A 27,615-nucleotide genomic window follows, 5' to 3' on the forward strand; every position below is an offset into this window, starting at 1 on the left:
AGGGGGGAAAAATGTACTTCTTAAAATAAATTCATCATGCCTGTTGCTACGGTATGGCAACATGACTGGTGTCAAGACAACAGTCATGTTGCCATACCTTAGCTTTTGCTGAACAAACTGATACCAAACAAATCTTTATTTATTCACTTTTATAGGCTTTCTTGTCACATGTTCCAGTCCTTAAACATGCCCCATTCATTATGTTCTGGCCTCAAATGGCTCAGAAAAAGGCCAATCTTACTTGCCAACCCACTGAAATAAACCTTTACGGGTCCATTTGGTTCCATTTGTACGCTCTCAGAGATACAGATCTGTAAAGGTCCACTCGGTCCTCGACTATCAACACAAGCTGGGGGACCCCTGCGCAGACCCCTAGCTCACTGGTTCCCAAACTTTTCAGGTCGAGACCCAAACGTTTGCCCGGGACCCAAACTAGTGAAAATAGCAGATCTACAAGTACACCAGCGGCACAAAGCGACGCGTTGTGTTCTTGTAGATCTGCTATTTTCACTACTTTTTTTTTTATTATGTTTTTATTTATGGAATTTCTTACATTTGTTTGTTTGTTTCTTTTAAAACGTTTTACTATTATTATTTTTACATTTTGAAATATATACAGTTTATGTTTTTTAAATGTAGGAAAAGAAAATGGGATTTTTACTCGAGTCGTTGACCCACAGAAATTGGTCTGTGACCCACAAATTGGGTCCCGACCCACTGTTTGGGAAACAGTGCCCAGTAGCAGACCCGACATGGACCCTATCATTTGGCCTTCACAGACAGACGATCCGGGCAACGTTGCCCTTCGAAGAGAACGGTGGCGAGGACAACGCGTTAAATGGAACAACCCTGTGGGGCCGATGCAGGACATTTTGAGGTAAATATGGGAGATACAGTCGTACTTACAAGGTGGGTGGATACGAGGGCAACTACAGAAGAGGGAGGTAGTTATGAGGCCGGGTTACTCATGAAGAGAGGACAGAAATAGGATGGTAGGTGATGAGGTTACTGAATCAGATGAGGTACTTACAAGGCAATAAAGATAGTTACAAGAGTGTGTGTGTGGGAGGCGGGGGGGGGGGGGGGGGGGGGGGGGGGGGATAGTTACAGGGACAGATAGATACAGGGTCTTGGAGGGTCATTTCAGAGCCGAGAGGGAACTTTTACATGACCGCGGATAAAGTACAAGGTTTTGGGGGGGGGGGGGTTGTTCCTGGGAAGAGGCGTGGGTACGGAGGGATAAACGGAGGTCCGGGCACGGCATCACTCTGGCACGTAGGACACCTGCCACACGATGATGTGGCTCCGCTCGGCTTTGCACAAGGCAGGTTTCAACTGTTGTGGAGCGCCCGTGTTCTGGCTGTTCTCGCCGGCTTCTTCCGTTTCGTCATCCTCGCCATCACCTGTGAGTGAGGACACACAGTTTTAACCATATCCTACTGGTTTTATATTGTCGTTGTCTGGTGGTATCCTTGTATGTCCAAAACCTTCCTTTTTTTTTTGTTAATTTAAAAAACAATTTAAAATGGTGAAAATAACAGATCTACAAGCACACAACGCCTCACACTAATTTCACTAGTTTTGTGCGACACTTTTGTATGATGAAGTAGGGCTTTAATTTATAGAAAGAAAAAGAAAACGTACAAATATGAAACTTGGAGATACAAGGTTTCTGCCTGACAGTGACGATAGGTTGGATATTCAAAAGCAGCAGATCTAAAAGCTCACAGTGAGCTTGCACATCTAAACAAATATATATATTTTAATGCAAATACATTTGCATTTTCACTCAAGTCACCTTTTGAATATATTTAACAAAGTGATCGACGAGTAATCAGCCTATTTTCGGCGTGTCTTTACAGCGAGATCTTTCAAAAACGTTCAAAAAACTTGACATGCGGGACGCCACTGTGTGATGAAGTGAAGAACACGTGTGTTTGAGTATTCTTCTCACCGATACGGAAGTCGATGTAACCTTCTCCTCCACTCAGCACCAACACATTGTGAACAGTCTGCGCTTCTGCCTCGGGAGGCACCGTGGAGCCCTGCCCTTCCGATGGGCTGTCCAACACGCTTCCATTCAACGTCGCCAAAACATTTCCTGCAACAAAAAAGCATTGCGCTACTTCATGCAGGGCAAGGGAGTCATATACAACTCGGCTGTAATCAGCTGTCAGTCTGCCGATTGCTTTCAATCACCCATGCTTTACTACACACCAATCACACCTCATACCCTCAACAAGGAGGCCTCCTATACTGCAGTGGTTCTCAACCTTTTCAGGCCACGACCCCCAAAATAATCATATTTGAACTGGGGACCACCCCACCCTGACGAGCACTAAGAGTTGAGGCATTACATTTTGTATATCACGGTTCTATTGTGAAAATAGCAGATTTACATGCTCACAATGCCTTGTGTTGTGAGGCGTTGTGAGCATGTAGATCACCTATTTTCACAATATCTGCCTTTAATATTTCACCAACCTGGCACAGAGACAAAGAACTTGACAGCATCGCGGTGTCCGTGGAAACAGAGCTGTGCCTGGGCCATGGAACAGTACGGGATGAAGCTGCCAGTGCTCTTCTCTGAGCTGTCATCCCCGTACACGTGGATGACGCCTCCAGACGACGTAGGCGACACCTTATTGGCTGAGGGAGGGAGAGAGTGGGAGTGACAGTCAACAAATGTAAAAAAGAAAAAAGAAAACCCAATTTGGACAAATTCACCAAGCAAGCAACTCAGCTACAGGCCTTCTTCAAAACAACATAGGGCTGGGCAATTGACCCAGAATATATGTAGAAACATAGACCGGGAAAGCATCTGTGTCATATGTTTGTTTTTTGGAAAAATGGGGGGTCCCTGTGATATTTATTGTCCAGCCCTAATTCAAAGGGATCTGACTACACCATCTGTGCAGCACATCCACTGCTACATTAAAACACCAATAACAACTCTACAATGTCAACATGGAAATGAGAAAATATTTTCCAAAAATCACATTTCGGGCATGCATCATGCAAGAACCTCTTAAACCCCCATAGTAGGAAAATAATTCACAAATCACGATGACGGCAACATCATGAGTTACAAGTTACAACATACAATGACGAACACGTTTTGTTTAGTGACCGACCGTTATATCGACCGCTGATAATATCGGCCCGATATGCCCTTATTTGGTCATATCGGATCATATCGTATCGGTGAAATGTCCGGCCGATAAAAAAAGTATGCACAAAGCAAAGCAGTGGACATTGCTAGTGTGATGATATATTTTGTCCAGCAGAGAGCGCCATGCGTAGAGCTCACATTTCTTTTCCACACAACACAACAACACAACTCGTCTACCCAACAGCATTCAGTCAGAAAAGAAAAGGCAAGGGGCGCCTGCTGGCCTACTGGTCCAGGCACATACCATTTAGGCATTGCCACATTGGTATTGATGCCTGTCGGCGTTGCCGGTTCAATTCCCGATCGAGAGTAAAAGGCCTGTTATGTATATGTCGGTATCGTATCGGTATGGGTGATGGTCTCCCCTCTCTAGTATCGGATCACAAAAAAGTCTATCAGTCGGTCACTAGTTTTGTTTTCCTGTGGAATATGGGCTGTGAGGAATTAATCAACCTGGGGACCACAGTTGTGTTGGGTGGGGATATACTGTAATAATCGGGGGATATCTTAAAAAGTCCTGGAATAAATTCCTTACCAAAACATTTCTTCACCAATGTGTTTGTAAAGGTGTCTAGTAACATATCTAACAAAGACTGAAATTCAGTTTCCCTAGGAACATCTTTGACAGCTAGGGTAATTCTGGGTCTCATTCACTCACTATACACTATACTATAAGGGAAAAAATCACTCCCAAAAAATATGCTTTAAGTGGGATGTGAGGGGTCTAACTAGGTGTTTTTAATTATTCTGAATCCATTGCAAGCATTTGTTTTGCACAATAAAACATTCATTGGGTTAAAAACATCCCATAAAATGATGGTTTAGTGATGAGTCATCACTTTTCACAGTGGTATGGGGGTCCATTTCTAGGGGGGTGTTTACGTTAGTGCGGCCCCCGGCCCCTTGGGTTTCTGTCAATGTGGCCCCCTGGACATTTTTGTTGAATACCCCTGGTATAGTGTATAGTGAGTGAATGAGACCCAGAATTACCCTAGCTGTCAAAGATTTTCCTAGGGAAACTGAATTTCAGTCTTTGTGAGATGTGTTACTAGACACCTTTACAAACATATTGGTGAAGACTTTTTTTGGTAAGGAATTTATTCCAGGATTTGACACTATTTCTAAAGATATCCCCCGATTATAAGCTAAGAGGAGTGCTTTGGTTACTTTGGTAACCTTGCTATGCATCCCATGTCTATGCATCCCACTGTTTCTCAACCAGTGGTCCACAGACTAGGCCTACTAGTGGTCCATGGCATATTTAGGCCTGCAGTAGCTCCATGGGGAAATGTTTTAGAAAACATAAATGAATAAAATGCCTTAAATATGTTTAAATAATATTCCAAAAGTCCATCAAATGTAACAAAACATGTGAATCAATAGGCGTGGCGTGGGAGAAAAAGCTTGAAAATGTAATAATGACTGTTGTACCTTGATTGAATTTGTTGCAAGACATTATGTGCAACAAAGTAGATGAAGCTGAGGCATTATTTAACTGAAATGTGCGAGCGGTCCAGAGCAAAAAAAAAAGAAAAGAAAAGATAAGAACCAACTGATCTATTCCTATTATTATCTCTTACTGTATCCAACCCTTACCCTCATGCTGATATACTGATTTGTATCTTCTTATGTATATGAGTGAGCAGAGACGTGATTCTATGGGCACTAATAATCATGACTCAACCAGGCAAACACTTCTCCTTCTTGAGAGTCTAACTCCCTTTTCTGTGTGTGACGGCAAGCAGCATGCTGGGAGCAGGTTACGTTGGAGAGATTCAGGACGGGGGGAGGGAGCGCCTCCCCACTTACCCCTCAAACCCAGGAGCTGTCCTCGGTGAAGGACTACCGCTAGAGGAGGAGGAGGAGGAGGAGGAGGAGGAAGGTAAACGCAGAGGAGAGAAGAGAAGAAGAGCACAGAGCAAATAGTCAGGACAGAGGAGGTGTTGATGAGTAGGGTGGGATCCTTTAAGACAGGGGCCTGCGACATTTGCAGTCCAAGGACCCCTTAGTTGAGAGAGAGAGATGAAGCAGGGACCCCCTCCCCTAGATTCCATATAGTTTCATTGCTTGACAGCACTAATCATCGGTGTATTTTGGATTCATGTCAATTTGTGTTTTCAGATATTTAAACCACTTGAACCCTCAATACTTAATCAACTTGACCTTTCACTCTGTACTTAGTCGTCTCTTTTTCAGATTCAGATTCAGACTCAGATTACTTTATTAACCATTGTGTAATAGACATAGGAATTTGCTTTGGCATACTACATTTTTGCATTCAAAAATATTTTTTCACATATAATAAACAAAAACAACAACAAACAAACACAAAAACAACACCAACAGAACGCAACACACATAGTCACCACAGCAGCCATGGGCGGCGCTATCTCTTTTCCCCCTCTGCACCAAAAATCTTTGACGAAAATAGCAGATGTATAGGCTCACAACGCCTCGCAGCGCTTGTAGATTTGCTATTTTTGGCTAAAGTTCTCAGAATATAGACGCTAGGGTTCAAGTGGTTAATATAAAAAAAGGAGAAAAAATTATTCTACTTTAACGATTCCTACAGGGGGTTCCAAACGGACCCTTATGGGTCTGTATCTCTGATTTGCACTGACTCAGGTCTGTACAAATGGAACAACATGGACCCTTACAGGTCCATTTGGTTCCATTTGTACACTCCCAGAGTGATGATGGTCCTTGAAAAAAAAGTTTGAGAAACACCGGTATTAATTACATAGCACTGTGATAAAAAAAAAACACTTCCGGAAATGGTTCCAAATTGTGAACCGTGTTGAATCCGTTTCCTGCGGCTCCGAATCCCAGCCCTCAGTCAAAAGGAGGTGTGACGAGTGACGAGTGACGAGGGGGAAGGAAGGAGGAGGACCACAGAGAAAGAAAGCAGGACGGGAGGACATTGCAGATCTACGAGCTCAAAACTTGTTGCGTTTGGAGCTTGTAGATCTGCTATCTTTGATAACTTTTGTGGACACTGCATCAAGTCATACTACAGTGCGGAAATAAATAACAAAGATCAGAGGTTTCTGATTTGTCATTACTTTGGTGTGCGTGTGCATGAGCGTCAGACTCACTCTCTGTCAGGGGGATGGAGATGACCACGCCGTTTCCTGTCCCCACCCACAGGCGATTTCCACCAATCAGGAGGGCCGTGATTCGCACAAAGGAGAAGCCCAGCTTGCCGGTACCTGTGAATTATAAAAAAAAGAACTGGTCTCAAAAACAAAACAACTAGAAAGGTGCACTCCTCTGGGGTGCAGGTCTCGGCCCCAGGGCCTGCAAAGTGTGGAGGGCAATCATCATAGCCAACTGGAATGGAATCTGACTGAACAATATTGATCAAATTACTCTAAAGCATGGTTTCTAAAACTTTCACATTTCAAGGTCTCCCCTTAACCCTGACAGTGTACAAATGGAACCAAATGGACCTGCTACGATCCATTTGGTCCCATTTGTACACTGTCAAGAGTCACAGACTTGTAAGGGTCAATTTAGACCCCCCCTAACCCATTTAGGCCTAGAATTATTGAATGCTTTAACCAGTGAAAAATAGCAGATATACTATCTGCCGCGCACAGCCGTGCTGTGAGCTTGTAGATCTGCTATTTTTGAAAAAGTTGTGAAAATTTGTGCAAATCTTTGAATATATGTATTTTCAAAGTTTGTAACTCAAATTTTGAGTTACAAACTCTGAGGTGGTCCCTGGAACTAAATATGTTGAATGGGGGTCCATGGCCAAATAAATATCATTTTGGGGGTGCTTCACATGAAAAGGTTTGAGAACCACTGACATAGTAGTCTCTCAAGAACAGACTAACTGAGCTCCAGTTAAGTGAAAAGGACCTTTTCTTTGACGATGGCTAGCCAGATTGCTGACATAGAAACATAGGTTTTACAAAAAAAAATCACGATTTTTCAAAAATAGCAAATAGATAGATAGATAGATAGATAGATACCTTTATTATCCCAAGGGGGAAATTCAGTAAATTCAGCAAATCTACAAGCTCGCAGCGCGGCACTCGGTGCCGCGCTGTGAGCTTGTATATCTGCTATTTTTCAATAGTTAAAGCATAAAATAATGATACACAATAATGTGTACCCGTTTTGAATGGGTTCTAAAGGAACCCACAGAGTCCCTGGAATCCACTTTGAGAACCTCTGCTCGTCAGTTTAAGTTTGTAATGGTTGATGTTTGTGTTGGAGACTCTCACCCAGCATCTTGCTGACGTAGGGCTCTATGTCCACGTCCTGCAGGTGCTGGTGGGTGACGGCGTGGTAGAGGCGCAGCGTGGAGTCCAGCCGGATGGACACCCACACGCCGTCGCCTAGCGTGGCCAGCTGACGCACCTGCAGCGGTGGGGAAAAACGTACTCACGTTGTTTTCTTTACTACCAAGTAGGCCACTAGTTACTTTACACCAGTGGTGGAAAAGTACATTTTATACTTAAGTAAAAGGATCAATAATGCAATGTAGAAATACTCCGATACAAGTAAAAGTCCAGAATTCAAAATGTACTTGAGAGTAAAAGTACGGAAGTATTGGCATAAAAATGTACTTAAAGTACCAAAAGTAAAAGTACAAAATGTTTGAAAATAGCAGATCTACAAGCTCACAACGCATCGCGATGCGACGCGTTGTGAGCTTGTAGATCGGCTATTTTCAAATAGCCAAGGTATAAAATAGGGCTAAAGTGGTTCATGTATGTTTTATAATATTATAATTTGTATCTGAAAAGTAACTAGTAACTAAAGTGTTCAAATAAATGTAGTGGAATAAAAGTACAATATCTGGATCCGAGATGTAGTGGAGTAGAAGTAAAAGTATTGGAAATTAGAAAATTGTACTTAAGTACAGTACTTAAGTAAATGTACTTAGTTACTTTACACCACTGCGTACCTGGCTCTCTCTCCTTGGATGGGCGTCGAACGACTTCTAAGATAAGGGAAGAAAATGGAGAAGGATAAAAAATTTATAAATAAATAGATCAAAACACGAGCGAGAACTGTACTGTGCCAAAGCAAAAAGAAAAGAAAAAAAGGAAGAAAAAAAAAAGCGGGCACCTCTATTTGCATGGATTTTGGCTGAATCACGTGAATTTGGTTTTTGAAACCCGCCCAAACGCGGTCGTGGACCACCGCCATGCAGCGGATGGAGTGGTGCGGCCTCCCCAGATCCATCAGGTGGTAGTTAGACAGGTCCCACTGTCCGTCTGCTGAACACACGCACACGCACGCACGCGCGCGCACGCGCGCACACACACACACACACACACACACACACACACACACACACACACACACACACACACACACACACACACACACACACACACACACACTATTAGCCAATGGTTCCCAAACTGGGGGGCCGGGACCCAAATGATTTTGGGGCGGTCCCCAGATGATATGCTTAATGTGCAACATTGTTTTCTCACTCAACAGTAAACAAACCAACATACAGTATAAGTATCTGCACATTTCTAAAGTTGCAATTGAATGATTTAAGTCCTTTTTTATTACATCCAACAAACTATACCATAAAATAAATGGTCAAACTGCCAAACAATAAGACAAATACTTAAATAAAACAACTGAATTAAGAAAGAGGCAAACACTGTGAAAATAGCAAATCTTTAAAACAAAACAGATGCTTAAAAGTACCCTCGGCTCTGTGGAATATGGCCAGAGTGCCATCGGCCAGGGCGACAAGGACGCGCCCCTTCACGTGTCTGGAAGACAAGAGACCTTGTGGATTAACAACATGCGCCTTCATTCAAACACATTCACAAATTCAAATTCATGCTTCCCAAATTCACAAGGCCAAAGTTATCTTAGGATTCAAGGTATTCAAGATAATCAAAGAATAGCAACAACACTATGAAGTTTTAGCAAACGATGTACATTAGTCATAGCTCACAGTTTGAGGTGCTTGCATGTGCCATGTGCATGTTTCCTATAAATATCATCCATACGTGTATGTGTGCACAGCGCAGTACATACATGATATCTATTATTTATGTGAATACGGTATGTGTTGACACTTTGTTCACATTAAAGGGATAGTTCACCCTTTAACACATCTGGTGCCAACCCCGAGTTTCCCGAGTTTGTATTGGTACCAACGCTGTGCCAACCCCGAGTTTCCCGAGTTTGGGCCGTTTTTGAAAAAAAAAAAAAAAAAAAAAAACATTTTTTTTTTTTCAAATTTTTCTTTTGGACCTCCAGAAATGTATTAGGCATGATCGCGATCGTGAAATTGCATGTTTAACCCCCATACCAACCCATTCTTTCAAACATGGCAGCCATGTTTGTTTACATCTGAAGAAAACATAATGGCTGATAAATCATGAATGCCTGAACGGATTTCCAAGCAGATTTTTTTGTTTGAAAGCTGTGAACAGTCTGCACACACGTGGTGCATCATCTAGGCATGGGCGTGCACTTTTTACACAATTGTGCAATTACATGGAAGTCTATGGTAACCATGGCAACGTGGGACATTGAAGAGAAAAAATCATAGCAACATAAGTGTTAATGCCAATACGTTTATGACCAGTAGTGGTTCCCTATGGAGGCACAAAGAGCCTGCATTGTTCCCTATGGAGACACAAAGAATCTCCTCAAATTATTGGCTTAGGAATGTGACAACAACCAAGAAAATATATATATGTCCATGGTGAGTAATCGATAGACAATAGGTCATTTGGGGGATGAACTATCCCTTTACATTCTGCTTCCATGAATGCACGGCATGGCATGGCACGGCACGCACGCACGCACGCACGCACGCACGGTTTACTTACACAAGACTGAGGACAGAATCCTTCAGTTTGATAGAGTGGAGACACTTCTTCCAGTTGCCGACTGCAGAGTGCACGTACAGCCTTTGAGAGGGGATACAGTCAGTTTAGTGCAAGTCATTTTTTACTTTCTTCTGTATTTACAATTTTCAATACTTTTACTTCTACGCCCGCCCATGTTGGTGGAGTGGAGCAGTGGTTCCCAAACCGTTTAGCTCGGGACCCAAACTAGTGAAAATAGCCAATCGCCTATTTTATTTCACTACTTCTTGAACATTTGTTTTCTAATTCATGGAATTTATTTGAATTTTAATGATTTCTTCATGAAATTACTGAAAAGTAATAAAATATATATTTTTTAATTCATGATTTATTTTTCTCTCACACAAATGGGTCCCGACCCAGTGTTTGGTAGTCGGTGGAGTAGAGCACCTCTAGCATGGGTCATCGATATGTCAGTACACAGACAAATGTGTCTGTGGAAAAGTTTACACACCATTATAATGTTCTTATTTTGATCATGAGACCAATTTATTGGATGTCAAGTGTCCATGTTTTCATCATACAATGTATGACACTGAATCCACTACAAATCAATAGCGGTACTCAAATGTTTTATTTGCAAGGACCCCTATAAAAGAGTACTTTTGTACCTTTACTCACGTACATTTCTAATTATGGACAAGGTGTTTCTACATTGCAGTATTGATATTTTTAATGAATGAAATAAAAAGTTTGAGTACTACTTTTACCCCTACTGCTACTCACCATCCGTTCTGAGCTCCCAGCCACATGGTGGGGGCCACGCTGGTGACATTCTTGGCCTCTTCGCCTCCCTCCTCAGACTCGGGGGCCGCCGACGTCTCCTCTTTGGACTGACCTGTGCTTCTGTCAGGACATATGAATCAAACCAAAACCGCCATGAAACCTCCTATCTCCATACTCTTTATAGTGGGGTTTTCTTTCCCCCCGTAAATTAAAGCCCTATAATTGATGAGACTGCCACTGTTTGTACCACCAAAGGATTTCTTCCACCGATTCAATCTGCTTTAAATCGAAACCTGCACGCACACAAGGCACGTGCCGCGTGCACGAAGCCTCCGACAATCAGGTAAATACAATAGGAAAAAGCCTTGGCTGCTAATCTACAGCAGTTATGGCAAAATGTGGGCACTCAAAGTGTTAAACATTTTGGACAAAATAGCCAATTTACATCTAGGTGCGTGGATGTCCCCAGTGCCTTCCTGACCTGTTACCGTTAGGTCCCTTCCCTCCTACCTCTCGGTGGCGTCGGCGGGCCGAGGCTGGGGGTCGGTGAAGACGTGTTCGGTGAAGTGTCCCGGAGGTCCGGTGGCCGCGTGGCCGGCTGCGGGCGCTTCAGGCACCGTCACCTCGGTGGCCTCCGTGGCTTCCTCTGCCGACTGGGCAGGGTGGAGCTTGCCGTTCATCGCTCCTGCAGGAAAACATGAAAACAATGCATGGCTGAAAGTGATACAGAGCAGTGGTTCTCAAACTTTTAAATGTCAAGGTCTTCCCTTAACTCTGACAGTATACAAATGGAACCAAATGGACCCGTTAGTCCCTGGAATCCACTTTGAGAACCACTGATATAGAGTTACTCAAGTGCTTTGTTTAGGAACACGGAACACTTATAGACTCTAAATCTGTGCAGCTCAAGCATGCACAAGCAGGTCTGTTTACTTTTTGATAGTTTGTTTTTGGATTTAATCTTAAGAACAACAGTAAAGTATGTACATGTTCACTCTCTGAACACAGTGCTGTGCAGACTCTCCCACATGCAGAAACAGGCGTGCGAGGGTCCGTCAGTCCAACACCAACCCCTCCCAACAATCTCCTCCCCTTTGTAATCCCTTACAAATGGAGCCAATGTCAGACTCAAGCTTCAGGAAGCTTAGTCTGAAGCTTTGTAGGGCAGCTTTGAGTGATCCAGGGAACATTGCCCACATGTTCTGTCATCTCCATGTCGCGATACAGCATGCAGCCATTTAACCTGTAAGATTGTTAAACATCAAACAAAGAGGCAAGCAGCTGACAAACCGGACCGAGATCATAAGTAACTCTTCCGGGCGGGAGGCTCACCTTGTCCCTTGTCCAGTATGGGGGTGTCGGTGCGCGAGGAGCAGTTGCTCCGTGCCACGCTGCAGTTGGTGGCGCAGCCCACCAGGGTGATGCCCGCCAGCATGCCCTCCACGCCCGCCGTCTCCTCTCCTCCCCCGACGCCGGTGCCGTCGCCCGGGTCCAGTACGATCTCCCCGGCCGGGTAGTCACTCTCACTGGCAGCTGGAACGACAGGGAAAGAAACATCAACATGGATCTGAGCGATTCACACAAATGACCAATTTGGACTCAAAACGGCGATTTTCCCCGAAAAGCTACAAGTTTGCATGCCTGAGATCAGCTATTTTTTAATTTTTTAGAGATTTGGTAGAAAGTGGAAAAAAAAGACTGCATCAAGTACGTTATTTCCAGGTCAGTTTGACAAATTATAGAGGTTTGAAATGGTACCGGATATGCAGCTCGGCAAATAAAAGGTGAATTGATCCCAGTGCATGACGGAGGATAATTTCACGATGTATTTGAATCTCCTAGATACGATTATCGGGATTGTTTTTTTTTTTTTTTTTTTTTAAGATCTGTTTCTGTGCTTTCCATGCCCCCATTTGATAGGACAGCAGACCGACAGGAAACGGAGAGAGAGACGGGGAACGACACGCGGCAAAGTCCCTCCGGACCGGGAATCGAACCGGCGACGCCAGCAGGCACCACAGCCCAGCATGTGGCACGCGCCCCGACCACCAGGCCAGCGGGCGCCCCGGGATTGTTTTTTTTATCACGATAAACGATAATAACGACTACGGTCCCATCCCTATAGTTGATGGGTCTCACCCACCTGGCACGCTGGAGATGCAGAGCACGTGGGCGTTGCACACGTTGAACTGGTCGACCAGCGAGCCCGGCTGGTTGGCGTCGATGATCACCACCTTGCTGGCGGAGTGCGTGCTGGTCAGGATCCACACCCTGCTGCTCATGGCGTCCGTCTCCTGGAGCTCCTTCGACTGCATAGGGAGCGGGGGTGGAAAAAGTACTCCCAATGTTTTACTTAAGTAATACGGCAATGTAGAAATACTCTGTTACAACAAGTAAAAGTCTGGAATTCAAAATGTACTTGAGTAAAAGTACAAAGGTATTGGCATCACACTCTACCGAAAGTAAAAGTGCTATCTGCAGAACGTCCCATTTCAAGTTTTCAAAATTCTTTGAAACAAGCTCACCGCGATGCATTGTGAGAATTTTGTAGAATCTGCCCAGGTCTTAATGGGATAACATAAACTGGGTTCGCGGCCAATTTTGTGGTCCTTGACATGAAGAAGTGTGAGGACCCCCAGCCTAATGAAGAAGTGTGAGGACCCCCAGCCTACCTTCCTCTTCTCTGGGGAGCTGTTGGTGCTGCTCTTGGTGTCAGCTCCTTCGTCCCCGTGCAGGAGGGGGTCACAGGTCAGAGCCTTGGCTGCCGTCGGCTCCTGGATACTGGCCCTCCACCCTGTCAGGTCCACGCCCGCTGCACACCACAACTACACACACGCACGCACACACACACACACACACACACACACACACACACACACACACACACACACACACACACACACACACACACACACACACACACACACACACACACACACGCACACACACATTTAACGTTTTAATTGTGTTTTTTGGCTTGTAGGCTTTGAAGTTGCACATGGCAGATATGACACATGACCTAGTATACACAGAAATTATTGACATATTTGACAACTTTATACTTGAAAAAATATCGCATCTTGACGCATTGTGAGCTTGTAGATCTTTAAAAAAATATATGTAAATTATTTTAACATGGAAAAGATTATGATGATTATGAAAAATAATCGCGATTATGTCAAATAATTGCGATTAGACGATGTACTAATTGTGACAGGCCTATCTGCTCCAACCATAAAACAACCTAAATTCTCTTGCTCGGAGGACCAATAAAATGGTTCCTCACACAATGTCTGTTTCTTACATTCCAGCACACGCACGCGCACGCACACACACACACACACACACACACACACACACACACACACACACACACACACACACACACACACACAGTGACTTCTTGACAATGTATCTGAGGAAGATTCTGGCGTAAAGACTGCATTGCAGCATCACAGCCTTGGCCTCCTGGCCTCAGCAGAGAGGGAATAGAAAGCACACCGAGCACTAGGGATGGGACCATAATCATTATTATGGCTTATTGTGATAAAAAAACACTCCACGATAATAGTATCGTGGAGATTTAATTTATCGTCCTCCCTCATGCACTGGGATAAATTCACATTTTATTTGCCGAGCTGCATATCACAGAAAAAAGCTCATAGCTTATTGCCAACGTATTCCCCACCTACTGTAATTACATTAAATGTTTATTTTGCGTCGGGCAGTGCTGTGTGTGTGCATCGCCTGGTCCAACAGTAACACACATCTCCCAAGTAAAGCCTGCCTTATACTTCGTCATACGACGCGTTGCATGCTGAAAATAGCTGATCTGCAAGCTCACAAAATATCACACCTGCGACACATTGTGAGCTTGCAGATTGGCTATTTTCCACATGTGAAAACTTGCGGGGTGTGCGACGTTCACGCCTTCACAATAAAAACGTCGGTGTCGGGCCCCGTGTCGGACGCATATTAATAATAAATGGTCGGACGGACGTCAATTCGGGTAGAACACAAAGCTGTCTGTAAAGTTCAGGCTTATCCCAGTTCTAGTTCCTACCTTCCTGTTGGGATCCTTCTCCACCAGGGGGCGACAGTAGACAGGAACAGGTACATTCTTCATGCGGTTGTCCTCTTTTTCATTGGTTGTCTAAAAGTGGGGAGGTGAGACACATTATGTCAGACTTTTGTGCATCAGTCTTGTATGATGAAGCAGGGCTTTACTTTCCGAAAAAGAAAAAAAAAACCTACAAATTTGAAACTTGGAGATACGAGGTTTCTGCCCGACAGTGACGATACATTTTCATACATTTTTGAAAAAGCTCCAGGGAGCCACTAGGGTGGCGCTAAAGAGCTGCATGCGGCTCTAGAGCCACGGGTTGCTGATATGACCCCTGGATTAGACTCAGCAAGAGGGAAACGAGACAGGACCAAGTACAGGGCCAGCTCAGCTCAGGTTTACAAAGTGCAGAGCAGGGATTCTACCACGACCCCGTATTATGAGGGAATTGTTATAGCGAGGTGAGGTGCATGCTGGGACTCTGTCAGGTGTCTCACTTGCCTGTTGTCTCTTCAGCTGACCGTCCTGTCCACTGTCCGTCTGACCAGCAGTCTGTGGGAGAACAGAGTTTAAAGCCTATAGCACACTGACTGGCCTCATCGGAGGCATCAGAGGATGGCAATTGGCTCCCCCTAGTGTTCACATTTAACCTTAAATTCAGTTGTTTTATGTGCAGGCTATTGTCCCCAACTCTGAACCCCTTTTATTGTATGCAACAATTAATGTATTATTAACCACTTTCAACGTGCCATCCCTACAGTCATTTGGGAATGTCATTTATAGGCGAACATTTTAAAACATGTTCTCTTTTTGCCCCAAAACAAATAGTGAAAATAGTTGATGAATAGTGAGACACAGTAGATCCACTATTTTTGCTCGCGTCGCGAGGCGTTGAGCGACTGGTATACAGTACCTGTTTGAATCACTGGAATACAGTACCTGTTTGAAGAACCACTGGAATACAGTACCTGTTTGAATCACTGGAATACAGTACCTGTTTGAACCACTGGAATACAGTATCTGTTTGAACCACTGGAATACAGTAGCTGTTTGAATCACTGGAATACAGTAGCTGTTTGAATCACTGGAATACACTACCTGTTTGAATCACTGGAATACAGTACCTGTTTGAACCACTGGAATACAGTAGCTGTTTGAATCACTGGAATACAGTAGCTGTTTGAATCACTGGAATACACTACCTGTTTGAATCACTGGAATACAGTACCTGTTTGAACCACTGGAATACAGTAACTGTTTGAACCACTGGAATACAGTAACTGTTTGAACCACTGGAATACAGTAACTGTTTGAACCACTGGAATACAGTATCTGTTTGAATCACTGGAATACAGTATCTGTTTGAATCACTGGAATACAGTACCTGTTTGAATCACTGGAATACAATACCTGTTTGAATCACTGGAATACAATACCTGTTTGAATCACTGGAATACAATACCTGTTTGAATCACTGGAATACAGTATCTGTTTGAATCACTGGAATACAGTACCTGTTTGAATCACTGGAATACAGTACCTGTTTGAAGAATCACTGGAATACAGTACCTGTTTGAATCACTGGAATACAGTACCTGTTTGAATCACTGGAATACAGTACCTGTTTGAAGAATCACTGGAATACAGTACCTGTTTGAATCACTGGAATACAGTACCTGTTTGAATCACTGGAATACAGTACCTGTTTGAAGAATCACTGGAATACAGTACCTGTTTGAATCACTGGAATACAGTACCTGTTTGAAGAATCACTGGAATACAGTAGCTGTTTGAACCACTGGAATACAGTACCTGTTTGAATCACTGGAATACAGTACCTGTTTGAACCACTGGAATACAGTACCTGTTTGAATCACTGGAATACAATACCTGTTTGAATCACTGGAATACAGTACCTGTTTGAATCACTGGAATACAGTACCTGTTTGAATCACTGGAATACAGTACCTGTTTGAACCACTGGAATACAGTACCTGTTTGAATCACTGGAATACAGTACCTGTTTGAACCACTGGAATACAGTACCTGTTTGAATCACTGGAATACACTACCTGTTTGAACCACTGGAATACAGTACCTGTTTGAATCACTGGAATACAGTACTTGTTTGAATCACTGGAATACAGTACCTGTTTGAAGCGAGACGGCACGCTCCAGCCGCAGGCCTGCATGATGCCGTCATCGCGGCGCATGTGCTCTCTGACCTGCCGGTACTGCTCACGCCGCTGCTCTCGGCGCGCCGACAGCGCCGAGTCACTGAGGAGAGACGCAACACTGTTACTGGCCAGTCTGCAAAGCAACAGAGAGAGGGAGGGAGGGAGAGAAACAAGGGCGAAGCGGTTAGCAGCATAGCCAGCCAGCAGCGAGTGAGACAGAGAGAGAGAGAGAGAGAGAGAGAGAGAGAGAGAGAGAGACAGAGAGAGAGTAGGGCTGCCACCATTATTTATGGATAATCAATTAATAACTGTCACACAAATAATAGCTATTAAATATTTAATTGTTGTTTTTGTCGTTGAACACTAGGAACATTATGAATATATATATTTTTTAAAGTACATTTCTTATTTAATTTTTTATAGTGGAAAAGTACAACGTCTCCTTTGGTTGGAAACATGTCCAAAACTGTTACCTTTCAGTATTCCAATTCCAAAATAGCAAAAGTAGCAGATCGACAAGCTCAAAACGCATCGCGATGCGACGCGCTGTGAGCTTGTAGATCTGCTATTTCCACTATTTTGGGTAAAAAGCTTAAAAATATGTCGAAAGACTTTTCAACATGGACACGATTTTGACGATAATTGCGATTATCTCAAATAATTTTGATCAGAGAGAGAGAGAGAGAGAGAGAGAGAGAGAGAGAGAGAGAGAGAGAGAGGGAAAATAAAGCTAAGCTTTACTTTCGTTCCAAGCAACAAAAAGAAAAACTGCATAATTATTAACAATAAGAGGAGCATTATATAAAGAAGGTGTTTAGTCATTCAGTATTTAACCACACCAAACTGTCTATAGACAGTCAATGCAACATTCCAACAAGAGTCCAAAGAAAACAAGGATGCCTTTATGAAATATCCAAGATTATTAAGATTTTATGGAAGATGCTTCTGAACATATTGCTAGTTCGACCACTTCAAATGCTCTAATCTTGAAATAGTGACAGAAAATAGCTTGTAGATTGGCTGTTTTCGCTGTGCAACATGCTTGCATAGAAGACATGCTGGCTTCTATGGAATCCAAATGACCGAAATCAGTCGTGGCGACTGAGAACTTTAATTTGTGTGATCCTGTGTGCATTCCAGTGCAGTCTGTGACAGAAAAGAAAGAAACGCCCGCAGCCTCTCAAGCTGATGGCAAGCAACCATGCAGGTACAGCAGCGGTTCACAAACCTTTCAGCAGGAGACAAAACATATTATTTCAAGCTTTCAAGGGCTTGTAGATCGTCTATTTTCAGTATTACTTCATATATATTATTATTAATGAAAATAATGTGAAGAAAGTTTAAAAAACAATTGAACATTTCTGAAATACTTTTGAAAAAATATAAAAATTTTGTCTAAATCTTTTTTTTAAAAATAAGAAAAAAATAAAACTAAGACTAAAAGTAAAACATTTCAGTTGACTAAAATATGACCAAAACTAAATGCTATTCAAAAGACTAAAACGAAATCAAAATGTTGCTGTTAAAATCAACACTGCATGAGAAAAAGGGAGAGAGAGAGAGAGAGAGAGAGAGAGAGAGAGAGAGAAAGAGCGTGTGTGTGTGTGTGTGTGTGTGTGTGTGTGTGTGTGTGTGTGTGTGTGTGTGTGTGTGTGTGTGTGTGTGTGCGTGCGTGCGTGCGTGTGTGTGTGTGTGTGTGCATGTGTGCGTTTGCGTGTGGGCCGCTCACTCACTCTTCGGGGAAGAACTCCAGCGTGCGGTTGGAGGTGGAGATCTGACACATGGTGTGGCTGCGCCTCTGGGGGAAGCCGGCCGGGGACGGAGACTTGTAGTGGATGTTAACGCTGTAGTACGGCCGCTTGGTCGGCGGAGGGCTGGACGACGTGCTGAAGAGGCGGGCGAAGCTGCGGACGGAGCACACCAGACAGACAGGTTGGCAGGTAGATATCGTCGTTGTCGGGTGGAAACCTTGTATGTCCAAAACCGTTCGTTTTGTATTTATCATTTTAAAAATGATTTAAACTAGTGAAAACAGACAATCTACAAGCACACAACGCATCGCGATGTGCTGTTTTCACTATAGTCTTGTGTGACAGTATTGTAATGATGAAGCAGGGCCTTACTTTTATAGAAAAAACATACAAATTTGAAAGTCGGAGATACAAGGTTTCTGCCCGACAGTGACGATATAGTATCAGCCAGGGGGTCCCCGGCTAAATGATGGAGAGTTGGCAAACAAATGTACTCTTATAGATCTGTAACTCTTGAGAGTGTGGAAGTGAAACCAAATGGACCCGTACGGGTCCAAATGGTTTCATTTTTACGCTTTACACTTTACTGATTCTGACACCAGGGGTCCTTGGGTACCCAATTTGATTATTATTATTATTTTCACAAATCGTCTCTTCTGGGGGTCTCTGGCACAAATACATTCCGGATGGGGGTCCGTGGGCCAAATTCACATCAATTTGGGGGTCCTTGACATGTAACAGTGAGAACCACTGCTCTACATTATCGGAACAGAAGTAAAAAAAAAAAAAAGAAAACAGAATCTTACAACTGCCAGATGGTGGACTTCTTCTTCTCCTGGAGCTGTGGACTCTCCCGAGATGCCCTGAGAGGAGAGAGATACGGCTGTCAGTCCAGGGGTGACAGGATGACTGGTGATACCCATCCATCCAGCCATCATTCACCCATCTAAATATCACCCTAATATGGGCTGGGACCCATGTTCCGGTTGGTTGGTTTACAATATTTAAAAAAATATATATTTACAAAATGCAAACAAAAAGGGCACAACACAACTTTTCATCATTTATCTTTTCTCTCAAACATTCATCCATGTTTGTCTCCGCCCTGTCCGTCCGTCTGTCCATCTGCGTGAAACTTTGCACGCACATACAAAATATTCAATATTAACCTAAAAAAATTGTGAAAACACTCAACATGGAAAATGATTACGACGATTATGAAAAAATATATAGAAAAATAAAAAGACAGCGATTATCTCAAATAATTGCTGATCATGCTCACACAATTTGTGGACATGGACCTACAGTAATAGCTCACTGTTTCTCAAAGTGGATTTCAGGGACTCTAGGTCTAAATTGACCCTTACAAGTCTTTAACTTTGACAATGTACAAATGGAACCAAATGGACCCGTTAGGATCCATTTGGTTAAAGGAGTAGTTCACCCCCAAAATGCTTTTTTTTTCTAGTCTCCATGGCGTGAGAAAAAAAGTCATTTTGGGGTGAACAGGGGCGCTGGAAGTGGGGTGCTGAGGGAGCTGCAGCTCCCCTGGTGGTGGGGAGAAAAAAAACCTTTTTATTTTTTTTATTTTTTTAAATAAGCCTATACACACACAGAGCTATATTAAAACAATAATGTATTTGACTTTGGGGAATAAAATATGTTGAAAAAAGGTATTTGATTATCACATGGTGACCTAATCACATGGTCACCTTGCCACTTCCGGTCAGAAGTGAAGTCAAATTTAAATCCCGCTTTTATGGCACACCAAAGTCTATTTATTTGAGAACTAGAAACTGTCTATAGGCTCATTGTTGCAAACTAACACCGTTGTATATGGGGAATAAAAAACTGTAGAAAACTGTTACAAAAATAATACCCGATTTTGTAGTGTGTGCGTGAGTGACTGTGTGTGTGCATGCGTGCTGTGTGTTGCACTGTGTGCCAAAATAACTAGTAACTATATAGCTCCTTGTTACACCGTTGTGCGGGGAATAAGCACCCGAAACCGTAATAAAAATAACCCAAAACCGGATAAAAAAACGTGAATTTTTGGCGTGCGGCCACACGCATGAACTCCTCCAGGCTCAGCTCCCCTTGGGATTTGGGAGTTCCAGCGCCCCTGGGGGTGAACTACTACTTTAACTTAAGGGGAGAGCTCCAAATATCAAAGTTTGAGAAGCACTGCTATAGCTCAACACCACCACCACCACCACCACTGACATCTGACCTGATCATCTCCGTCCATCGCACGGCCTCCTGCAGCTCCATCAGCCTCTCCTTGTACTGGTTCCTCTCCATGAGGACGCGGGCCATCTCCACCCTGGTGAAGCGCCTCCTCTGGGTCATGGTCATGTCCCCGTCCTGCATGGGGGACGAGTACTGAGCAGAGGGAGGGGAGGGAGGGACGGAGGAGGAGGAGACAGACAGCAGGGACAGCGCCATTCGGGGGCATCAGGGGATGGCAGTACAGCACTGGGTCTCGGGACCCATTTGTGGGTGGCAGATCAATTCTTAACACAATTTTTCAAAAAAAGAAGATCTACAAGCTCGCAGCGTGGCACTCGGTGCCATGCTGGGAGCTTGTATATCTGCTATTTTTCAGTAGTTATAGCATTAAATAATTCTAGGTCTAAATGGGTTAAGCATTCTAACTGGATTCACTAAGGCTCACACAGTTTTTAGAGGGTCAGTTTCTCTACCTTTAAAAAGCAGCTGCAAATTAGCACAGACACGCTATGTATTAAAAAGGAAGGGAGGAAGCTCACGATGGAGATGACTGTTGAAATGAGATATTATGTGAATTGTTTAGTGAATTCTGTGAAACATTGTTTTTGTTATAGCTTTAAAGTTTTTATGTTAAATTTGTGTGCTAGGGTTAGGTTTTTTTTTTTTTTTACCTTTGCATCAAGGAGTCACAGATAGCCCGATAGTTCTCAAAGACACAGGAAGTGAACCAAGAAATAAGCAAAACGCAAATCACACAATAATTCCTCTAAGAAATCAAAACATGACTTTAAGCTCCTTGCAACTCTGGCTGAGGTGAATGCACTTTCATGGGGCACAAGCTGTCAAGCAGAAACCTCTTATCCCCATATTGTAACTTCTTGTGTTTTTCTTCTTAAATCACCGCCTTTTTTGATCATACGACAAAAAAAAGCATCGTAAACAGCAGATCCACAAGCTCTTTGCACCACGTTCTGAGCGTGTGCATATGCTCCTTGTACTATTCTTTAATTTGAATCCTGAAAAGAGTTTTGAGGTTTCCACCCGACAGAGACGATGTTTCCCACATCCAATGATGACATTTACTGCCAACAAACAGTTTTCATCAACACATTTCCACACACAATGAAAAGCTCATTTTGCTGCAAAGCACCGAATCATTGTCCTGAGTAAGTTGACATCTCTTTTTGTTTTATCTGTTTTGTGACTCCTAGTTTTATGTGCAATAGTAGCCCCAAATTCAATTTCTCATAAGCTGGAATTGCACCGCGTCCCTCCCCAAATTGCTTTGCTGTTCTGCTACTGATTCCATTTCATCATCATTGAATTTAGCTTTACTTTTTTTGTTGTCTTGGGCTAGTTGATGTCTCCAAATTCCACTGCAGCTTTTAAGCTCTGCTTCATCATGCATGTAGCTAGACGGTGTTCCCATGATTGCCCCCATTGTGGAATTAGCCACTGGATTGTAAGCCGATTTATACTTAGTCGCATAGCGGTGTCAAGCGTCCAAAAATAGCCAATCATCATGAGATCACCACAACCAAAAGGCATTCTGATCTGGTCTCTTTTTGGCGCACAACATCGTCGTGCAAATGGACATGAATTAGGCTTCAGTATCACATGCTGTAGTGGAAAAAGTACTCAAACGTTTACTTAAGGACGACTTCACCCATTTTCAACCTATCTTCACATAACGGTTCTCACTGGTGTTCATTATAATATGGTACCATTTCTGTCTAAAGCCTCGAATAGAGTCGGGTCCGCGGTGTTGCGGTGTAGTCTTTTTGAGTCATAAAACTACAACGTTAACGCTCAAAAAGACTACACCGCACTACACCGCGGACCCGGCTCTGTTCGAGGCTTAACCCGTCTGTGTCTCAGAGGAGGGCTGTGGACACTTCAGAATCCCGGTCCACCAGGGATACCATTGATGGGGAATCCAAGCTAGTAGAAACAGCAGGCTTTCTATTCCTGGTAAGTTAGCATCCTATGATAGAAGGTATTGATCTCACGTTCATAATAATCTAAATACGAAATGTGAACTCTTGTTTGAAATAATGCGTAATGATGATATCACAGGTAGGCGGGTTTCTGAAGTGTCCACAGCCCTCCTATGAGAGAAAGACTCATAGGAGACGAAGATATAGAACACTAGAAAAAGTGCTCCTCGGAGCCCAGGTCTCCGCCAGGTCAGGTAGGTTATTGTGGCCTATTGTTGACAAATAACGCACTTCCGGAAAATACGTCCGACTGTCGCCCGCTGTTAGAATGCAGTGTCTGCCTCATGGCTCCTCCCTCCCCCGTAGCCACATCGGGTCACGCCCTCGCGGCGTGACATTTAGGATGAAATACTCACGTCGTCGCCTCCTTCATCCTTGGAGTCCTGAGATGCTCCCAGAGCCAGAGCCTCTGCTCTCAACCTGCAAAAACCCAAAGCAAAGAGACATTCAAGAGAGAGTGAGAACACATGCGTGCATGCGTGAGTGCGTGCGTGCGTGCGTGCGTGCATGCGTGAGTGCGTGCGTGAGTGCGTGCGTGTGAGCGCGCGGACACTGTGGTTGCCCAGTTTTTGTTTTATGCAAAAAGGAAAACTAGCCGATCTACAAGCTCAAAATGATTGGGCTATTTTCACAGTATTTGACACACATACAGTCTTTTTTCACTCTCTACCAAATCTCTATGCCATTTTTTTGGGGGGGGAAATGTTCCGCCCCAGGATAATGGATGTTGGGGATATGTTGATTATCGCGATAATATTGTAAATCGCGATTTCTTTGGTCACAATAATCGTGATATGAGATTTACATATCGTCCCATCCCACCTCTGGTCACCCCTCACCTCTTGATCTCCTCCTCCAGCTCCTTGACCCTGGTGTCCACTTTGTTCTTGGACAGTCTCACAGCCTCCAGCTCCTCCCTCAACACCTCCTGCTCCCCGGACAGCTCGTCCACTTTGGCAATCAGGTCGTTCTTCACGATGTTCAGGGCATTTCTGCCAGAGGGGGGAGGTGATGGAGGAAGAGGCGTTGGTCATAGGGGTGTTGGAAGAAAACAATCCATTCATGTCAAAACTGCGTTACAGAAGTCTGATGTAATTTACACATCCTGGGCCCCATTCTGAATTCCATAGACTTTTTTAGTGTAAAATAAGAAAAATAAACAATGATCCTGGTGGTTTGGCTCATATGGATATGAAAAATCAACTGACGGCGAGAAAACGCTAATGTTACTGCCGCTGAAATAGTAAAATTTTCGCCAGATACTGAGTCACTCAAATATGAGTGACTGACAATTGTACACGATACAGAGCCACCTCCCTGGACCACCATCACGTCTTCAGTCATATTCAATGCCTTTAGTTTAGGCTAGAGAAAATAAAAAAAATTCTCAGGCCGCTTCCAGTTGAGCACAGCAGAGGGCAGGTGTGTGTCCAGCTGACGCTTGTTGACACTCGTTAATGTAACTTGCATCAGGGCAATTGTGTGTTTCTGCATCAAATGGAACTACGCCTAATCTAAGACCACTTCAGGTGGTTAACTCATCTGTTGCCAAAAAAAACCCTTTGAAGTGCCTCTCCGCCAGGCCCGCGGAACCCGAAGATTTAATAAGCTTTAATTTAAAAAAAATGTTTTTATCGGAGCGAAACTAAAATAGGCCGGAACTAATCCTCCGCGATCGGTTTCAACACGGACCCATTATAGAGACGATTAACTTCCGTCCGAAACCGGAAGCAGGATGATCCAGCCTCTATAACGGCCATTAGCTTTCTGTGTAAACAACACGGCTTACAAAAACACAACCGCTGGACGGATTTTCAATGTTTCTGGATTTTTGAAGCTGATGGAATACCCGCACACAGATGCATAGTCTGTGTCCGATCGCACACAATGGAAACTCTAGCGCCCACGTTAAAAGGTAAGAGAAGCCTGGCAGTGAAAGACATAGAGAAATCTTCGGGTTCCTCGCCTGTTACAGTAAATTAGTTAATATGGTTGAGCAGGAGTCCCTAAGAAACCCTAACAAATCAGTTGTTTGTTTATTTTTGCCGGCAAGCAACACCATCATACACCATGACATTACAGAGTATAAACTGAATTATTCTTTTTAATATACATGTCATTTCCTCTGTCTGCCAATCTCTTACTTGGTTTCCAGTAGTTGTTTGTTCTCTGTCAAAAGGTTTTCCACCTCCTTCCCCATTCCTGCAACATTAAAAACAATCATCTCATCTCATCATCACAGGTAAGAAAATGTGGTGAAATCTATTTCTACAGTATGTGTTCAATCCCCTATTAAAACAAAATGAAACGTACTTGTGAGGAGTCCTCACAGCACAACATGTTATTAAGACGTCAATCTTTTTCTTGTATCATTGTTCTTTATCTATTTTACTACCCTGTTATCTTTTATACTTCAATAAGAAACAATATGCAATTGGAGTATTGTAAGCTGGACACATATAAGCTTAAAACAAAACAAATGAAGATGGATTGACACACATGCTTAATTTATACTCCCATGCAGAAAATGTTAGTGATGAAGCTCATGTAAGGCAGATATAGCATCTAAATACAGTATGTTATTTAGATGGCATGGTGTTTAGACAGATGCTAGATGATAGATGATTGATTTGTAGAACTTTACCCTCTTCCCAATCACCCACGGCCGCTCAGCTACAGTCGCCCCCAAAATAAATATGACGAATATTATATAATATGAACCTTTACCTCCACACAGTAGCTTGCCAGTGTTGCAAATACTGATTTGCAAATATTTATTGCACCATATTTGAATAAGGTCTTCATGTGCAGTTGACTAAACAGGTCAGATAAGACAAGGGATATAGCTAAATGACAGATTGCCAAAGTTCTAAAGGCCTACTTGATCCTAACTCCCATTTGAAGGACTTTTATTGCAGCAGTGACATCGAAACATCATTGATGTAACGGTCCCTCAAATAGGACATAGTACTTGTAGCAAGGATCTTTTTGTTCGACCTTGTAAACTATTGTATTTATTTTTTAATCTAGCACCTGTTTTTAAACATAATAGAATGTGCCTGGCACATTCTATTACAATGGTTGCCCAATTGAGGATCTAAGGACAAGGGGTGTTTGTTTCCTTTGTTAAAGGTGGGCCAGTGAAGCCCTTTGAGACAGTAACAGTTTTTTATGTTTATCACTTGACTCGACTGCACAAAAGATTTCAACTGAAACAATTAATTCAACTAAGGTTATGCTCCTTCTAAAGATTTCTGTATTCCCCTCTAGATATTTTACAGGTCAGGTTTCTTTCTGTTTAAATAATATGTTTCTTTACACTAGGTCACCACAGATGATCTTTGTAAATGAATTAATTTCTCTAACACTTTGCCTACCTCTACAAGGTGCCTTAAATAAAAGAGGAGCTCCAGGGGTCATCACCATGCTGTCTTGTGGTGGACATTTTTGTAGTAAGTAGTACAGTAAGTACGTTTTTGCCACGGACATACAAAATGAGTAGACAAAAATATTACCAGAGACACATAAAGAACTAGCCCTGAATGAACATAACAGGTATGTAACTCTGAGAGTGTACAAATGGAACCAAATGGACCCACAAATAAAACATTTGAGAACCACTAGCACTAGTGGACTCCTAATTTGCCTGCCTATGCCATAGTGTCATAGCAAATCATTGTCATACATATTCTGAAGAAAGCCTGGAGACTTGACATTCAGTAATTGGGTCTTATGATCAAAATAAGAACATGATAATGGTGTGTAAAAAGAAAATCTAAAATTGGCCACAGTCAAGACCAAGTCTTTGCCACGGACACATTTGTCCGTGTACGGACATATTGATAACCCCTGAGGAGCTCTCTACACGGAGTGAACCAGTGCACGGGGAGATGGAACACTGCTAGGGTTGATATAAAGATTAAATAACAAAAAATAAAATAAAAAACATAAGCAGTTGACGGGCAGCAGGGAGGTTTTGTGACATCAAAGCGAGGGGCACATGCCAGGAAGTGACACCGTCATGTATGAACCACCAATAGGATGAAGGCTGTTAATTAAGGCAAAGGGACACCTTACCGAAAAAATCATCACGGACTGCCAAAGAGACGGGGAGGAGGAGAGAGGAAAGAGACGGGGAGGATGAGAGAGGAAAGAAAGAAGGTTGAAAGGATGCAGAGAAGGGCAGGAATGGGAGAGAAGAACGCGAGTAAGCACTTGTTAACAGACGGTGAAAGCAATCTCCAAGAATGTAACTACCAGTGGTGTAAAGTGTATTTACGTTTCTGTAGTTTTATTCTACTCCACTACATCTCATTGTGCATTTTACTCCACTACAATTATTTTAAAACTCATAGTTAATATTTACTTTGTAGATTTTGATTATTATTACAAATCATGCAGTAACCACTTATACACATTTTGGCAATTTTAAAATAGCCAAGCTACAAGCTTGCAATGCATCTCTTTATGAGCTTGTATTTCAAAATATTTTGTATACATTTGAAAACTTGTGAAATGGGACACTGCATACTGAGTACTTCTACATTTTGATGCCAATCCTGTCTAAATTTAGAATTCCAGACATTTACTGAGTATATATCACACTGATACTTTCACTTAAGTAAAACATTTGAGTA

At 43.0% G+C, this 27,615-nt stretch overlaps 1 protein-coding gene across 19 annotated transcripts in view; it reads right to left on the minus strand.

The window, feature by feature from the left end:
• Window positions 1-526: 526 nt before the first annotated feature.
• mapk8ip3 (mitogen-activated protein kinase 8 interacting protein 3) overlaps window positions 527-27,615 on the minus strand; it is a gene marked incomplete at its 3' end in the record, with an annotated part of 53,573 nt that continues 26,484 nt past the window's right edge. For 9 of the 19 annotated variants that reach the window (XM_080724034.1, XM_080724046.1, XM_080724033.1 and 6 more), the window contains 24 exons: window positions 25,123-25,180; window positions 23,818-23,970; window positions 23,335-23,398; window positions 20,983-21,134; window positions 19,559-19,615; window positions 18,735-18,905; window positions 16,975-17,101; window positions 15,326-15,376; window positions 14,825-14,914; window positions 13,434-13,586; window positions 12,905-13,070; window positions 12,094-12,294; window positions 11,272-11,446; window positions 10,762-10,881; window positions 9,997-10,077; window positions 8,855-8,922; window positions 8,255-8,406; window positions 8,091-8,126; window positions 7,405-7,540; window positions 6,268-6,381; window positions 4,982-5,020; window positions 2,485-2,649; window positions 1,955-2,101; window positions 527-1,403 (listed from right to left, as the gene is read on the minus strand). In XM_080724034.1, coding sequence (XP_080580160.1) covers window positions 1,264-1,403; window positions 1,955-2,101; window positions 2,485-2,649; window positions 4,982-5,020; window positions 6,268-6,381; window positions 7,405-7,540; window positions 8,091-8,126; window positions 8,255-8,406; window positions 8,855-8,922; window positions 9,997-10,077; window positions 10,762-10,881; window positions 11,272-11,446; window positions 12,094-12,294; window positions 12,905-13,070; window positions 13,434-13,586; window positions 14,825-14,914; window positions 15,326-15,376; window positions 16,975-17,101; window positions 18,735-18,905; window positions 19,559-19,615; window positions 20,983-21,134; window positions 23,335-23,398; window positions 23,818-23,970; window positions 25,123-25,180 — 2,816 coding nt within the window. The remainder of the gene's footprint in view (window positions 1,404-1,954; window positions 2,102-2,484; window positions 2,650-4,981; window positions 5,021-6,267; window positions 6,382-7,404; window positions 7,541-8,090; window positions 8,127-8,254; window positions 8,407-8,854; window positions 8,923-9,996; window positions 10,078-10,761; window positions 10,882-11,271; window positions 11,447-12,093; window positions 12,295-12,904; window positions 13,071-13,433; window positions 13,587-14,824; window positions 14,915-15,325; window positions 15,377-16,974; window positions 17,102-18,734; window positions 18,906-19,558; window positions 19,616-20,982; window positions 21,135-23,334; window positions 23,399-23,817; window positions 23,971-25,122; window positions 25,181-27,615) is intronic. The other 10 variants (XM_080724036.1, XM_080724038.1, XM_080724035.1 and 7 more) reach the window with 4 other exon arrangements.

Source organism: Nannobrachium achirus, assembly GCF_963921795.1.
Source record: "Nannobrachium achirus genome assembly, chromosome: 4".
Lineage (NCBI taxonomy): Eukaryota > Metazoa > Chordata > Actinopteri > Myctophiformes > Myctophidae > Nannobrachium > Nannobrachium achirus.